We start from the raw sequence: 16,082 nt of genomic DNA, 5'->3' as shown, positions 1-16,082 counted from the left end.
TGAAACATACCCGACGGCTTGGTGTGTTTTGTAGGTGCGCTCACTGCGGGGCAAACTAGCAATGTTAATTCTCTGACCGGAGAAATTTTCCGCAAACAATAATTTGAACGCGAAAATAACGGTAGACGAGCGGCCTTCGTTCTGTCAATTTCAGTCCATCTTAATTTTTTAGTGATTCTTCGCACCCGATAAAACGTTCAATACACAACCGAATTCTTTTTTCCCTTTCCTGAGTTCTTTCAACTGCGCACTTAACCAGTTAGTTCACTACTTTTCCGATATGATCTATATCTGCCAGCCACAAGAAAATCAGGAGAGATTAAATCTGAAATTGAAGTAATAAAACGAAACGTGAAGTTCAACACGAGAGTTGCACATATTATATGAAAACGTTATTTTTTCTTGTAATGCATTCCTAACACAGCCTACTCAAAAAATTTTAGTCTTTACTTCAATATATTTTCAATCTTCATTTTTTAACTAGAATTCGAAAAAAAATCATTAATCAGCACAAAAACAAATAACAAAAAACGATTTTATCCAAATCTTGCATACAAATTTCATAAGTACTCTTTTCCTAGTCTAGGTCTTTACAATAATAGCTGCTATGCTTGAGAATCATATGAAAGTCAATTCGATAAACATTTGCTAGTTTGATTACTCTTCTGCAGTGTACTTTATAATGTCCCTGCCGTTGATGTTACCAATGCTCTCTACTGCCTTTCATGACCACAGCCATGCAAAATGAAGAAAAACAAAAGTAAGAGGAAACATTGCAATAAACAGCATATTCTCTCGTCAGGCATGTCAAACTACTGAGACGGACCATCGTCTACTTTTTTCGTGAAATTTACGCAAACGATCTTTTGAACGCTCCCTTTAAGTCGCGATTACCAACCACATTTCACAGATAGACCACTATTCTAGTAATAGAATATCTATATTTGATGTTTATTTAACGTGAGCGGAAAGCCACACACGTGTTGGCTGGCATATGGTTTAGTTGCCTTTTCTTCTTTTGCTATATGCCTATTTCCCTGCTATGAACATTATATTATAATAAAGAGAAATTTTCGAAGAACAATTAAGGAATAATGATAAAAAATCAAAAACAAATGTCACAAATAGAAGACATTTGATAAACCCGTAAAAATAACATCATTAGAATTAAAGCATTAACACACACAACTAGCAAAAAATTGTTGTTGCGATCATCTTCTGCAGTCGCAGCATAAATTTGCTCGAAATCGAACCTCTTCACGACACACAATCCAAGCACAATCATGACAAATACACAAACCATGTGTTGGAGAGAGAAACCATGCAAGCTGAGGAGGCAAACAGCAACGGAGAAAAAGGCACAATACAAGGCAACATAAAACATACGTCTTCACTAAGAGACTGAACTGGTACAAGGTAATCGTACGAATATCGGTGGGTGGACCGAGAAAAGCAAGAAGGAAGAACACATAAACTCATTGGTCGAGAGTTCAGTCAAGTTCGACCGTCTCGGGTGTTGTTTGCTCCACTATCTGGCCTCGCTCCGCTCTCGAGACAGCGAGTTCGAAACGGCCAGGACGAATGGACGAAGCCAAACGACGCATGAGGTAAAGCCGAGTCGAGCAGACAAACTGAACTGAAGAAATCACAAAAAAAAACGAAACCATAATCATCATCTCTTAGTCGCACCCGACTAACACGCAGTGTGGAAAACCGGAATCCCCTGCCTATCTCGGTTAACAGGAGAAAGAAAAGGAATCGTATTTATGTTTGTTGACCCATGGTAGAGCCAACTTGCTCTCCCAGCGAACGATCCGTGGGGTAAATGACGCACAGGAAAGAAGGCTATTCGATAGTGTGCTTGTTAGCATCGCTTCGATATGAATTTGGTAATGCTAGGCATACCTTGAAAGAGATATTTTGAACCGTCGTAACGCGGTCACAAAATCACGCAGTAATCGCATATTATTACTATGCAATGAAAATCACTTCACCATGAATTTTTGCCAACTTTTGTCAACCAGCAACAGCACACTACATTTTCTCACTCGATAACATGAAACCCTTCGTATACTTACGCCACCAGATGTCGATGACAACTGATGGTGCCCATATCTAAACTAATTGACCCGTCTACAATAATTCTCGCTGCTTCCTTCTCTTTACCAATATGTACGTATGCCGTGTACAGCAAACAACCACGTTCTATTGATTGAAAATTAATGTTCCCTTCTAATACACAGTTTCTCTCTACTTCTCTCTCTCTCTCTCTCTTTCTTGCGTTATGTGCATCCTAAATATCATCAACCAGTGTTCTGCGACAGACATTAGTGTTTGAATCGTTTGTCGAGTGTCTGCGTCTGCAAAACCGATTTAAAAATGTCCATTATGACCCGCCACCGTAGCACCTGAGAACGATAGCAAGCACTGCACAGACTTGCTGTACCATGTAGAATCAGGCAGGAAACTACGGTCTGCCCCGACAATCTCGCAAGGTGCCTACCCACGACGATTCATCTTCCCTCTCAACCAACCGACACAGAAGAACCTCGCACGGATGTTCCTCCAAGCACAACGTGTGCTCCGTTGAGTTTCGTTTTCCTTGTTTACTTTTTCACGTTTAGCCTTTTTTCTCGCACTCTTCACACCGCCATTCGTAATACCTTGCACAGGGATGTGCTTTTTCATCCACTTATCTTTCGTTCAGGCATGTACGTTGAGATCCGAGCTTTCCCAACTACATTGGCTCTGTGGCCCAACAGCAGCAGTTGTACAAAAAAGGCTATGAAGAGCAAATCACGAAGCATTTATGACGAGTAAATTCTAAAAGAGTCTCGTCTCTGCACGAATAATTTCGGTCCTCAGAATTACAAGGAATTTAAATGGTGGGTCGATTGGATTTCATCAGCACGCCTTTATGCAACAGATTATAATTCCACTTCGACAGTCATCAAAAAAGTAATCTCACATATCAACTAATGACGATTAGATTAGAAAATGCTTCACAGTTGCGCTTGGTACAAGTCAATCAAAAGTGCCACGGTACCTACTTCTTCAAAAATCCATTCTTGACGACAACACAACGTATAGAAATGGGTTTAAGCCTAACTTACACCAAACATATGACATCCCAATCGTCCTAAAAAGGTTACTGACCTTTTCATGTCTGTTTCACGGCGTAATACACCATCAAGAGCCAGCATATTCATAATAAGGGCCATCAGCGAGCACTGCGTTCGTCGTCACTGCGTGTTTGTCCCCCGTGCATTTATGTTCTGCAACGAACCGACGAAGGGTTGCGCACTGCCCTATCGTTCAATGTAATACGCCGCGGTTCACATCTACGAGTACGAAATGTAGCTCGTATGCGCATTTTGACCAGCAACTACGCTCGGCAGTAGCAATACGGATCTTAAACCAGAATCCAGAAGCGAAACTCTTTTCCAACACGTTAAATAAAAACCCCCGTCTGTGAAATGACGATTTTCAATTAATTATTTTTTCAAGCTCTGGACTCAGGACTAGGGACCGACAAGTGCCGTTAGGCATTGCAAATTTCCCACCCCCAGACCTTGTGCACCGGAAGCAAAGATGATTTTCATATTAGAAAAATCAATAAGATAAAAGCAATAGCACATTCATCGTAATCACTCATCAAAACAGAATTTGTTGTATTTCACTAACATACGACACAGGCTAAGATAACATGAATCACTGGTGTAAATATTCACTGGGAAAGACCAAAAAAACTTTACAACGAATTTTATAATTTACATTTTGGTGGCTCTTGTAAAAATCAATTATATCGACGGTGTGTGGGGTGAATCGGAACCTCGAGACGTAGATTTTACATATTCATATAAATAGGACGGGAAACACGGTCCAGAACAATTAATAGGTACAATACGTGTGTTAATATCAACCACAAACATAGACTAGCAAAAGCACTAGCTAGCACGCAACTGAAATTAATTCTTATATTTTTACAGTAACGCAAAACTAGAGCCACATCACACATCGGTGAAACGACGAAGGTATCACACGGAAGGATTTTGTTGCGGATTAGTGTAATTTCTTCAATTTCGTTTCATTTTCACAGTGGTATGGATGTGTCGAAGAAAAATGCTAGCGCAAGTGTTTGCAGCAGCTTTCCGGATTGGCTGACAGAAGGAACACTGGCGCTGCTGACAGGGCTGATATAGAAATTTTCAACAAAATGGCCTAGCCATCTTTGCATTCGAAAAGGAATGATGTTTTTTATACTAAAGCCTCGTATTTAACGAAGGGTGGGAATATTTTCAGTTTTTGCATTCAAGTATGCTGCTTAAACATAAACCCGATCGAACACGTCCAACACACGGCACATACGCACTAGAGAATTTCTTTAATTCGTTCTGAACCATGCAACCTAGACTGTGTGCCAGCCATCTTTAGTGAGGAACATTTGGTATGATCCCAAAGTTTATTATGTAATTGTTGCCATCCCCAGAGACGGTATCGCCCAGAATACAGCATCAGTGTACTTACCATCGCTTAGTCCTTGCTTTCAACCACAATTTCACCGAAAAACTACTATTTTCTGGTGAATTTTCAGTAGAAGTTGAACAAAGGAAATGTCGCAACGATTCGACTTCTCTTCTCTTTTCTTTTTCGTTTTAGATACTGACAGTATATCGTCGTTTCATAAACAAGGTTGATTCATGGTCACTTTGCAGGCCACCATGTTGGATTTCACTGACAGTTGGCTACGACCTTTTGAAATATGTTTTATTTTGGATAATTGAAGCAGCATTAATTTTACGGCATCAGATTTAATACGTATGTTTTACTGTAGTTTATTTTTGCTTCAATATGTTCATTGTTATTGAATTAGTCGAGGCAAAACTCATTACAATTTGAATTTTTCAACGATGTTTGGCGTGTTTATACACGAGGTCGAATATCTGAATTGTCACAGCAATAGCTAAATGTTTTGTGCATGTACCATTTACAGCCAAATACATTCTTTTTAGGAAATCTTATATTTTTTCAGTATTTAATTCAGTTAAGTTCTGTTAACCTAATAACATTCATTATAGTCATCGTAATGATTACAACTCATTTATTACAACCAGTCATAGAATTCTAGATCTATCTTTGTTTGAAAGATCAACGATTGTAGATCTGAAGAATTCCTTTAGTTATCGATTCCTTTTGTTATCGCAGAAACGCTGTGGATTCATGCCATGTAGGCAATATTTTACTTAAAACTTTTTATATTTATTTTTATCATTGATTTTGTTTTTATCTGTAACATTCACAATCTGCAGAACATTTTTCATTACATAAATAACCCAAAAGGGATTTGGTAAATTTGTTAAATTCAAAAGCATACCATTGGTCATATGGCCATTAGTTGCCGGTCCTAGTTACTACTAAGGTTGAGTGGAGTCAGAACACGGATTAATACAGGAGGGTCCAGGTAGCTGGATTTCTGCATCGTACCGTGTTAAAACCTTAGTAAAGAAGAAGAAGATGAAGAAAAGCATTCCATGCAGCAAGTTAGAGGATTGCATGGAATAAAAGTAATGAGTACAAACAGGCATGTTCTTCAAGGCATTTAGCTTCATTTTGAATAACTTAAAATTACCTTCGAAGGGAGATAAATTACTGTATCGATAATACATCATATAAATTGTCATGAGCGATAGGCACCTATCAGTTGGTTGGCCGCATTTACCATTCGTTATCTAATTTTAGGCCTGTGAGTTCCTCTAACTGACCGTTATCGAAAGCACTGGGTGATAATAGACACAAACTTTCTATTCGAGGAAAACTTGGCGAAACCGAGGATGTATGCGGTTGTGGTTGTTGTAGCATCTCCGCATCATTGTAGAGTTGCTGGGTCTGCGGTTGTAGATCATACAGTAAGGACGACGACGAACTGTTTCCGATGTCGAGCTTGTCGTATGTCCCCTTGACCAGTTCGTCTAGAGTACGATTAACGTAATCAGCCGTTTGTTTGTCGACAGTCGACTCCGCGACATTTTGACTAAGAGCATTATCGAGATACAGTGACTCCTGCTGTGGTTGCGTTGATAAAGAGCCTTCCTCGAGAATGGAAGAAGATTGCAATAATTTTTGTAGCAAGTCACCCGTTTTGCGCACGACCGTTCCTGGTGGACTTGCTGGACACTTATGTGTCCGCTGGGAAACCTTATAGCGAAAGCTTTTATCGCATCCAGAACACCTGTACGGCATCAGACCAGTGTGTATTCTACGATGGACTAAATAAGAAACACGCTGTCGAAAACACTTTCCTGCAAAGAAAAGATCATGATGATGTCTATGAAGAAGTTCGTCTTTTTTTCCGTCCTTTTCAAAAAGGTACTAACCACATGTTTCGCAGGCAAACGGCTTTTCACCGGAATGTATCCGTTGATGATTGTGCAGCGTTGATAGTTCTTTGAACGCACGGCTACACACAGAACACACGTGTGGTTTTTCGTCACTGTGATAAAGAAGGTGTTTGTGGTAGGACTGTTGAAATGTAAATGATTTGTTACAGATTCCGCACGTGTAAGGCATTTCACCTACAATAAGAAATATACATTACACTAGTCTATTGGAGCACCTAGGATTTCAATTTTTATAAGAAATACTAACCTGTATGAAGGCGGTTGTGTTTTTTGAGAAAATATTTCGTCGTGAAAGATTTTCGGCACACGTCACACTCCCATTGTTTTATATTGTCGTGGACCTGCTGGGGTTGTGGAGGCGAAGAAGGAAGCAAAAAGGTTTCCTTAGTTTGCTGTTCTCCGGGCTTATTGGCGCTACCTTGGATGGCAGCTGTAGGCTGTGATCCAATATTTGGCGGGAGATAAACCACTTGTGCCAGCTGTCTAGGATCGATTATTTGAATGATGTGTGCTTCCGTAGGAAGTTGAGTAGACTCCACATTACTAGACGGGGGCAATTCTGGTCGAAACACGGCAATGCTTTGCTGCTGGCCAATCGTTTGCAAAGAAACTAACGGAGAAAGGTTTTCTACATCATTTGTACGGTTGTCTGGCGCTATCTCGTCAGTTGCCACAGAGGCAATTGCAGTTGCATCAGCTTCAACGGCATGAGGGCTTACGTTCTCTAAGCAAATTTTTTTGGGACCACCTTCGTGCACGACCCGCATGTGAATCTTCAGTGATCCTTTCATTTTGAATTCCTTTGGACAAATGTGACAGTGAAATGGTTTATCGGAGGCGTTAACCCTTGATGGTGATACTCTTGTATGAGTACTGTTACTAGCATCGTGGAACACCTCCCGGTGCATCTTGAGCAATGCAGAGTTACGAAATGTGACGTTACATTCGAAACAGTGATTTGCGTTGGAGCAACACTGACTATTTCCAATTGTTGGAGACGTTTTGCCAGAGTGTGAGACACTACCATTTTGATGTTTCATATCCGTTTCGATTGAAGATTTTTTCCTAGCTTTACGCAAACTTTTGAAAGAATTTACATCCAAGCTGGTATCTGAAAGGAGTTCGCTCATCGACGTCTGAGTCGATGCTAAAAATTCACTTTGTTGGTCTTCGAGCAATGAATGCCCAAACAGGTGGATTGTGAGCTTGTCTAAACCAAGCAGCTCGTCACCACATATCGGACACTTTAAGGGTCGTGCCGTCACTTTTAGCAGACTAACACGAAGCGCATCGATGCTAGGAAAATTTGGCTGACCGCACAGAATACATGATAAGCTTTTGGTGCACATTGATATGTATTTGCTTGGCAGACTTTATGAGCTAGGTTGTGCTGTTTGGAAGCTGGAATAAATCGTAGATTTATGTCGACTACTGCGTAGGATAGAATTTGCTGGCACAACACTTCACTAGGAAAATCAGTTCTGCGCCATACACAGGATATTGCGAGTGAGTGTACATTTCAAGGGAAATTCAATCATCTGCGCAGGCGTGACTGTATTAAAAAAGCAAGAGAACAGAGAGATGAACATTCGGGTGTTAAATGTAAGCAAGAGTAAAACGTCCGAAAATAGCAAGAGATTGTAAATACCCCGCATGCGTGCTCATTTCCAATTTAATCCAGCTCATCCGTACAATTCTTCGAGTTCTGGTGAAGAATTTCATAAATTTACGATACATGCAATTGATGCCAATGTGTGTTATTCAATCAGTTTATGCAACTAGGCATCATTTGCATTACATATTTGCCGTAAGGAAATGAAGTTAAAGGCTTTAAAACTGATCAATGAGATTCTATTTTTCCAATACTTTTAATTTGCACTGGAAAGCTGTGCAACCACTCGGAACCACTTTTAGTTTCCATGTGGATGAGCAGTACGTGGAAATGATGCATCGAATGCAACAGTTGTCCTCGCCGCATGCGCATACTTGATGGCATCATTGTTCGCATGTGCTTGGACGCGTACATAATCAAAGCACGCGCGATCGCTATTTGCCTACGATGCGTCCATGGTAACCGGCGTCACTGCATTTGTAGGTTGTTGTCACCCGAAAAACAGTGTCATAGAAATACGACCGAGGATAACCAAAATTATCATAGTTCAATTGCTACTTAGTGTTCGACCGTGGCAAGAGTTTAATTTGCTATAGTTCAGGAAGCTTTTAAATCACTCAAAAATGGCACAGCCTTACATTATTCGTGTAATGGAAGAGATGGGACTCGGCGATGGTGGATTCATTCCGATTGCCAGTGAGGAAAATAAAAACATACTTGAATTCATCAATGGATTGACGGGGAGCAAGACGGACTTGACGTCCCAAATGCAGATTAGCGACCAGCGATTGGGCAATTTGAAAGTTCATCTCAAAAATGCACAGCTCGAGTTCGAACAGAACTCTAAGCTAATTGGTGTGGATAAAAATCAAATTTCAACCGAACATGGCTTGCTGAAAGTGGCTCAAAACGATCGGACATTCTTTCGTCAGCAGGTTTCGGATTCAAAGAAAGATCTCTCAGAGTTGGAGAAGCACGATGAACGAGCTCAAGGTGGATCTCAAGAGTTTGCTATTTGATAAGGCTATGGGGTTTAATTACGATCGGAATTTCTCCCGATTGCAGGTGACATGAAAAAGCTGACGGGCAATGTCGAGAAATACACCGAACGCATCAAATGGGCCAAGAGTGCTCTGGTGGAGTGGAAACAGGTGATGGGTAATGGGGCTGAGACGAACAAGCTTATTCTAAAGTACTGCAAACTGGATGCAAGCCGTGCGGAAGCTCTGGAAGCAAAGCGGAAACAGCTAGAAAATAAGATTGCTCACCGTCGGGCAACGCTTGTAACGCTCTATGAGGAGTACAAATCACTAGAGCAGGTTCTGGAACGAACCTCACAACTTTTCCGGCAAGCGCATCACGAGCGTCGCCAGCTAGTCCAAACATGGAAGGAAGCTGTGAAGCACATGAATCAACGGGAAGGTAGTATTAAATCTGTTGAGGCAGAAATTGACAGTGCCCGCGACATCACAGACATGTTGCTCGGAGACTTGCAGGCGCAGGTCGAATTCTTAGAGCAACAGCAAAGGAACAACCACGAAATTGAGGTCCGGATTACCGATCTTAATGTGGAGGTGTCGAAACTACGCCACCGTCTAACGACCCTCAGTGATAGCGTTCAACTGAAGACAAATGAGTATCAAATCACACGGAAATCTGTGCAAAATTTGTCGAATAAATTGTCATCGATGCGGAACCGCAACCGCCATGCGTTGATTGACGAAGGGGAGAAAGAAAAACAGATTCATTCCAATCTCAGTGAGTTGGAGCTGCTACGCGACAAACTCGACAACTTTCGCAGCAAGAGCCTTTGCGCGCAAGAACGTTTGAGGCAGCTAAATGAGATCGTGGAATCGGAAGAAAAACAGATACGCGCGATGGAAACGGAAACGGAACGTCTCTCAACGGCGCTTTTCCGAGCGCGCCAGCAATTATTCGCGATGAACGAGGAGGAAAAGCTGCTCAAGATAGAGGTGCACTCGACGGAGGCCGGAATAGGTAAAATACGTGCCGCCCTGAAAAACTCAGAAAAAGAAATCGTGCGGCAGATTGAGATATCGTACAACGTTGACTATAGTATGGAAAAGGTACAGGCCAGAATTGCGAATATGAAAGGAGCCGGTAACAAGCAGGAAGGTGCAAACCTTGCCCATGCAAAACTCGTCCACGCTCAAGATATTCTCGAAGCGCGAACTGAAAATTTGACTGTGCTCCTAGGGCAGATTGTAAAAATACAGCAGGATTTCCGACAGTCTAGTCTGACATTCCAGCAGGATGCGGCCGAGATCGAGCGGATGACGGGCAAGTGGAAGGAAAAGACACTGATTGTCGAAGGAGGTGAGAAGAAGGTGCGTCAGTGTACGGCCGACAATCAAGAGCGTTTGGTAGAGAAGAGCTTACTGAAAATGCGAATTAAGCAGATGGAGCGCTTGCTCGAGAGCCAAAACGACAAAATGTACACCCTCGAACGGCACCGCATGGAACTAGAAGCAGCAATCAATAAAAGAATGGTGGACATTTCGGCACAAAAAGATATGCTCGTTTTAAAGCGAAAATATCTTGCCGAAGAGAGAGCTCAACTGAAAGGGGACATTACGGAGCGATCCTTGAAGATAGAGCAGTTAAAAAATAGGTACGAACTGTCGCTCGACTTGCTCGGCAAGAATGAAGACGGTTCGATCGTGACGGCGACGCAGATAAAGATTCAAACAGCCCAGGAAAAATATATGCTACTGCGAGAGGGTAGCGAACTAAACGTTAAGATTCTCAAAGCAGAGGAAGATTTGAAAGCTCTCGAGAACACGCTTAAGGTGATGAACTACGCCAACGAAAAGTACAAGCGCGGGTTCCAGAAGGTGGAAGACGAAAATCCGGATATGGTAGCGATGGAACATATCCAGGCGGATTACTGCAAGGCTGTTTCTGCTCTTAAGAACGTTCGTTCAGACCTGGCCATCAACACCGAAAGTCTGCATGACTTAAACGAATGCCGCGAACAAAATGACAAGACTTTGGAGCAAACGCAAAAGGTTAAGCTTGACAGCAACGACGTGTTGCTACGGATTCAGAAGGACCTGCTGGAACAGAGAACAAAAATACAGCGCGCCGAGAGGGAGCTTAAGCTTGCAGTTAAAGCGGCAAAAGCGAAGGCGAACGATGACGATCTTATTTTGATTTTCCAAAAAGATCTCAACCTCAAGGAGGTGGAAGAGCGTAATGGGAACGCTCTACAACATTTGGCCGACCTGGTTCAACAAAATTCAGAACTTGCTGCGTCCGTCAGTAAATATTGCTACGATCGTGGGCTCCGGTTGCCTTTAATTAAACGTACAAAAAGCCAGATATCTTGGCGCAGCGAAAATTCCCATGGAACTGAATACAGTGGCCGCGTCGACACAAATTCGTCCAAACTAGGTAAAGCACGTGTTCTTGCTGCAACATGCTTGTATTTAGATAGACATATGATCCTGTTATTGTGTATTACAGCTTCTCGCCTCTCAACTTGCACCACGACGTCTTCACGCAATACCGATTCTTCTGATGACATCGCGAAATCTTTTGATAACCGCATGAGTGCCGGACTTTCTGTAATTCTTATCGACTTTCCGGGAACTAAGGGAGCTACTAGTAAAGCGGCGAAGAAATGAACGGGTACGATGGAAAAGATCAATGGTTTGAATTGATAATTACGAACTTTATTTTTTATCAGTTTGCGAAGTTCCGTGTTAACCGTTTAAGATGACTTTGTTTGAGTACCGTTTATTCGTCCATTTGATGCTAACATCTTCGTCCTATTTTGCAAATTTCCGTTTTTGCTATTCAATGTTTTGGAATTATGAATAGCTTCGTAACACAAAATTACAAAGCATAAATGCGTGGTCGACGATTCGTACACGTTACGCGTAGAACGATCCGCGTTTGTCACAGCTACCTAATATCATAAATGCAACTGTCGAATGAATGAGTGATTTTTTGTATATGGGAGATAGCGCCAACTCCAAGCATTTGTGCACATGACATTTCGCATAACTTCGCTACAAATAAAATATATGTACAATGTATGTAATATCTTTTGAATGGAATCTCAGTGATGGTACCGTTGGATTGAATCGCGCCATCATCTTTCTACAGTGCGATCCATTTGGTTGCTTCAACGAGTTATGATTTTATGCTAAACTAAAGCAATACTTAGCCAACCGTTACGGGGTTTGGATTTGAAGATAGTGCACTTTACTGGATTTAGTTATTTGCTGTTTTTTTGTTCGATTATATATCCACTGCTCACGAGAACATCTGCACCATTACATATAAAAACATTCATACAGGGAGTATTTTTTTTATCAGTGACGCATAGACTTTATAGTTCGCACACGACTATCAAATTTCCATTCAGAATGGAAATGGATCCACTAAATAATTTATGGAGAACCGTGTGGTCGATAAAAATTGTAAAAATTGTTAAATCTCGTACGCATCGTGTGTGGAATTCAAGCGTAAATATCAATATATACAACAACGACGAGAAACACGCGACGTCTTTTAAATTTAAACGCGAATACTGCCTTGAATATCGCTTCGATTTTACAGAGAAGATTGACACCGCAGAACAAAAATGAATACATAGCAAAATAGCTTTTGTCCGTCTATATGCATCTTACAATATGCTAAAAATGTCTTTAAGACTTTGATAAAAGAATTCTAGTTTGATTTGTCGCGTACTCCAAGAACATAATGCATTTTTTCTGGCACATTTTTGTTGTGTAGAAAAGAAAATGTTTAATTGCATTATTTCTTTTAATATTTGTGAACATTTACACCGTTTGCTGGTGGAATGAGGGTTGGTAGTGAATGCTTTAAGATGTTTTATTCCTGGTAGACTTACGCTGGGGAAGTTTGCATGGATGCCGCTCTTCTTCCTGCTCATGTAGAGTAGAGTTGACATTCGTTGATCGACTCTGCCTAGTTTGTCGCCGCGTTTTCATTTGTGCGGCTGCTCGTTTCGCCGGCGACGAACTGGAAGGAACATCATTCTCCACGCTACTACTGGTAGCTTTTCGTTTTCTTGTCGCTTGGGCGGACGTCTTCTTTGTGCTGCTTGAACTAGGTGTTAGTTCTGTGAGGTTGAACTCCACACTGCTGTTACTATTGCTTGCATTTCCTATGGTGCTCTGCGAAATGTCGCCAAACCCGCTCGAGGAAACTTTGCGGCGTAACGAGTAACAGGTGCTCCGGGGTGCTGTGGATTGTCGCTGAATCTCTTGCATTATGCCGCTCGAGCGATTGAGCTTTTGTTGTAGTTTTTGTGCAAATTCAAAATCACGGCGCTCCATTTCAATTTGTTGTTCGCGACGAAGCTGATCACTGATGATAATGTTTTTTATGGTTTGCTGATCCATCTTGCATACATCACGGATGTTGGTGCTCGAGGAGCTATCGGCATTTGCGCTCTGTGTAGTCGTCATTGCAGGATCGGTCGGCTGATCCAACGTTAAATTTACACGCCGCGGGCGGCCACGTTTCACTGCACGCTTGGGGATGATTTCGTTGTTTGCCACAGGAGAGTTTTTGCAACTTTCCAAAAGGTTTTTTGAGGGGCTAAGGATTTCTAATTTCACAACCTTGAACGCGGATGCGGTCCTGCCAAATTTTAGAGGCTGGTAGGGACTCTTTTTCGGTGTCGTGTTGTACTTTACGGGAGAAGGAACGGGCCGAACTGCTGGCACACGCCGGAACGTACTGCATGAGAAGCTAGCATGTAACATAAATTATTTCGAATTTAACAGCATCAAATGGATCATGATCCACCAACGCCAACTTACCTGCTCTTCGGCATTGACTGGACGATAGGTATAAAATGATTCTGTTCCGATTTTAGGCTGTCGGTATCATCAACCTCAGTCTCATCACTCGCAACACCGCGAAACTCGGTCTTATGGACTGCAGTGGGCTTGACACATAGTTGACTTTTGTTCAAATCTACTGCATTCAGCGACCTCTGATGTTGTTGCGGTTTACCATCCGTTAGGCGATGCAGAATAGTGTCCTGTACTTTTTGTTTCACGATTTCCGCCGATCGGCCGACTTTCTGAGCAACTGATTTTATCAAACTGTAACGTCCAGATGCAGACGAGGTAGTAGCACAAGATGAAGCAGTTGACCCAGACGCGGCAGATGATGTCGAGGAAATAGAGATTACACTGCAAGAAAAACGTGGGATTAGTGTGACAAGCAAGTATATGAAAAGCTCCGAATTACCTTCCATTGGATGGAGATACAGGATTGAGCGTATGCGTATTCTTTACTTCAATTGTTGCATTTTGCGAAGCTATAGATGACTTGCTAAGCGTTGATGGTCCAGCCACTGAACAGATGTCGCTTGGGTAACGACTCTCGTTGGCTTTTCTCTCTATAGCTCTTTCCGGTAGCTCTGGAGTAGTAGTTGATGACACCGACACATGGCTGCTATTGTCAGCGAGATCAATGATACCCTCCTTTTTATACAGACTTATAATGCACTGGTCAGATGCTACCAGTTCTTTAGTTTGCTCATCAAAAATATGTTTCTTGTATCGTTTTAGTTCTTCATTGAATTCCTTTTGGATTTCTCCTGGATTCGCCAGTTGAATAGAAGATTTTGTTGCTGAATTGGGAAAACAATTAAAGTTAGTGCTAAGTTTTAAAAATGATAGTTTTAGACTTACTCGTTGAATATACGGGTTGCACTTGATGCATCGTAGTATTTTTAATCAATCCAGAGGAGGGATCTTCATCTAAATGTTCACGGAATTGGTTTTGAATCGCATGCCATAACTGCTCGTGCACAAGTTCGTTAGCACGCGATGCATTTCGATACCATGTTCCGAATCGTTTCCGACAGCAGGGACAGTGGAGATTAGTTTTTACAGCTGTATAATGGAGACAGTTGCGACAAAATAGGTGTTGACAGGGCAGAACCACCGGTTCTATCAAAACCGATTGGCAAACAGAACAAAGGATATCGTCCAACTGAAGATTATCATAGTTGAAGGTGGAAGATGTTGTGTTTAAGTTGGATGACACGGACGCTGAAGCACTAGCCGAGAATCGCGAATGAGCGCTGGTGGTGCTTGCCACAGGATAATTTAGAATCTTTGAATACATATTAAGAAACACATCGAGTCTCTTTGAAATGCCACTATTACCGCTGTGAAGGTAGGTAATAATTCACTAGTATAGCACATCGACTTGTACAATCAAAAAACTGGACGCAATGCACTAACAACAAGCCATAGTGTTTCATATATCATTCACGAACTAAACATGTTTTATCGGAGCAAGCATGCTTGAAGTTTATTAACTGCACGGTGCTATCCGAATAAATACCACAGGACGGATGAATGTAATCCTGTAAAAAACAGTATGTTATTTCTAACCAATTATTTCAAGTAGTCACTTTCTGCACAAGCAATATTTACTGCTTGATGTTGTGGTTCATTCAATCAAATCATAGCTTCTTCATTTTCTTTTCTCAGCACAGTGGGCCAAATCAAGTCAAGCAAATTCACATGTTTTGATTAATTTTCAGCAAGTAGCAGAGTTGGAGGACTTCGTCCTTTTATGCTAACTATGAGGACAAGAGTATTTTCATGGCACTTATACTATTTTTTGTAAATATATTAATACATTCTTCTTCTTTTTCTTGGATATGTTAACTGAGACGAGGTTTCGTTTTCCAATGAAGCATGATGATATCCATCACAAAACAACTAAATTTAACTTTTTAGTAAGGGGGTTTAACACTTCCGAGTGACAATAAGTATCTAAGTTTTATTTTATGTTGCAAATTATAAAGGTTACTCGCCAGCAAGAATACCGACCAAAACAATAGCGCAAACACACATTCGTTGACATTAAAGATGCCATTTTTAAATCGATGTTCTGTCAAATCCTTCGCCGTTGGATTTCTTTCATTCGTAAAAAATCATAAAACCTTTGTAATACAATATATTCAATGTTTAACGTTTGAAAAAAGTATTCTAACTGATTGTTTAAATAAACATGATGTTCAGTATTTACAACAATTTTTTCTACGA

At 41.3% G+C, this 16,082-nt stretch overlaps 3 protein-coding genes across 3 annotated transcripts; 1 reads left to right on the top strand and 2 right to left on the bottom strand.

Annotated features, from left to right (window-relative positions):
- Positions 1–5,624: 5,624 nt before the first annotated feature.
- On the bottom strand, positions 5,625–7,747 carry LOC128720876 (zinc finger protein 250). The gene is made up of 3 exons (XM_053814575.1): positions 6,646–7,747; positions 6,375–6,572; positions 5,625–6,299 (listed from the first exon to the last, which is right to left on the bottom strand). The coding sequence occupies exons 1-3, from the start codon at positions 7,745–7,747 to the stop codon at positions 5,716–5,718; spliced, it is 1,884 nt and encodes a 627-aa protein (XP_053670550.1). The 3' UTR covers positions 5,625–5,715.
- An 886-nt stretch (positions 7,748–8,633) lies between these two features.
- On the top strand, positions 8,634–11,657 carry LOC128720831 (coiled-coil domain-containing protein 39). Its single transcript, XM_053814528.1, has 3 exons — positions 8,634–9,003; positions 9,076–11,424; positions 11,497–11,657. Exons 1-3 carry the CDS (start codon positions 8,634–8,636, stop codon positions 11,655–11,657), a joined length of 2,880 nt encoding a protein of 959 aa, XP_053670503.1.
- Positions 11,658–12,863: 1,206 nt separating this feature from the next.
- LOC128721289 (uncharacterized) lies at positions 12,864–15,150 on the bottom strand. Its single transcript, XM_053815026.1, has 4 exons — positions 14,712–15,150; positions 14,266–14,650; positions 13,830–14,207; positions 12,864–13,758 (listed from the first exon to the last, which is right to left on the bottom strand). The coding sequence occupies exons 1-4, from the start codon at positions 15,148–15,150 to the stop codon at positions 12,864–12,866; spliced, it is 2,097 nt and encodes a 698-aa protein (XP_053671001.1).
- Positions 15,151–16,082: the final 932 nt, after the last annotated feature.

The sequence above is a fragment of the Anopheles nili genome, chromosome 2, assembly GCF_943737925.1.
Source record: "Anopheles nili chromosome 2, idAnoNiliSN_F5_01, whole genome shotgun sequence".
Classification (NCBI taxonomy): Eukaryota; Metazoa; Arthropoda; class Insecta; order Diptera; family Culicidae; genus Anopheles; species Anopheles nili.
This window is presented reverse-complemented; position numbering and strand designations above follow the sequence as displayed.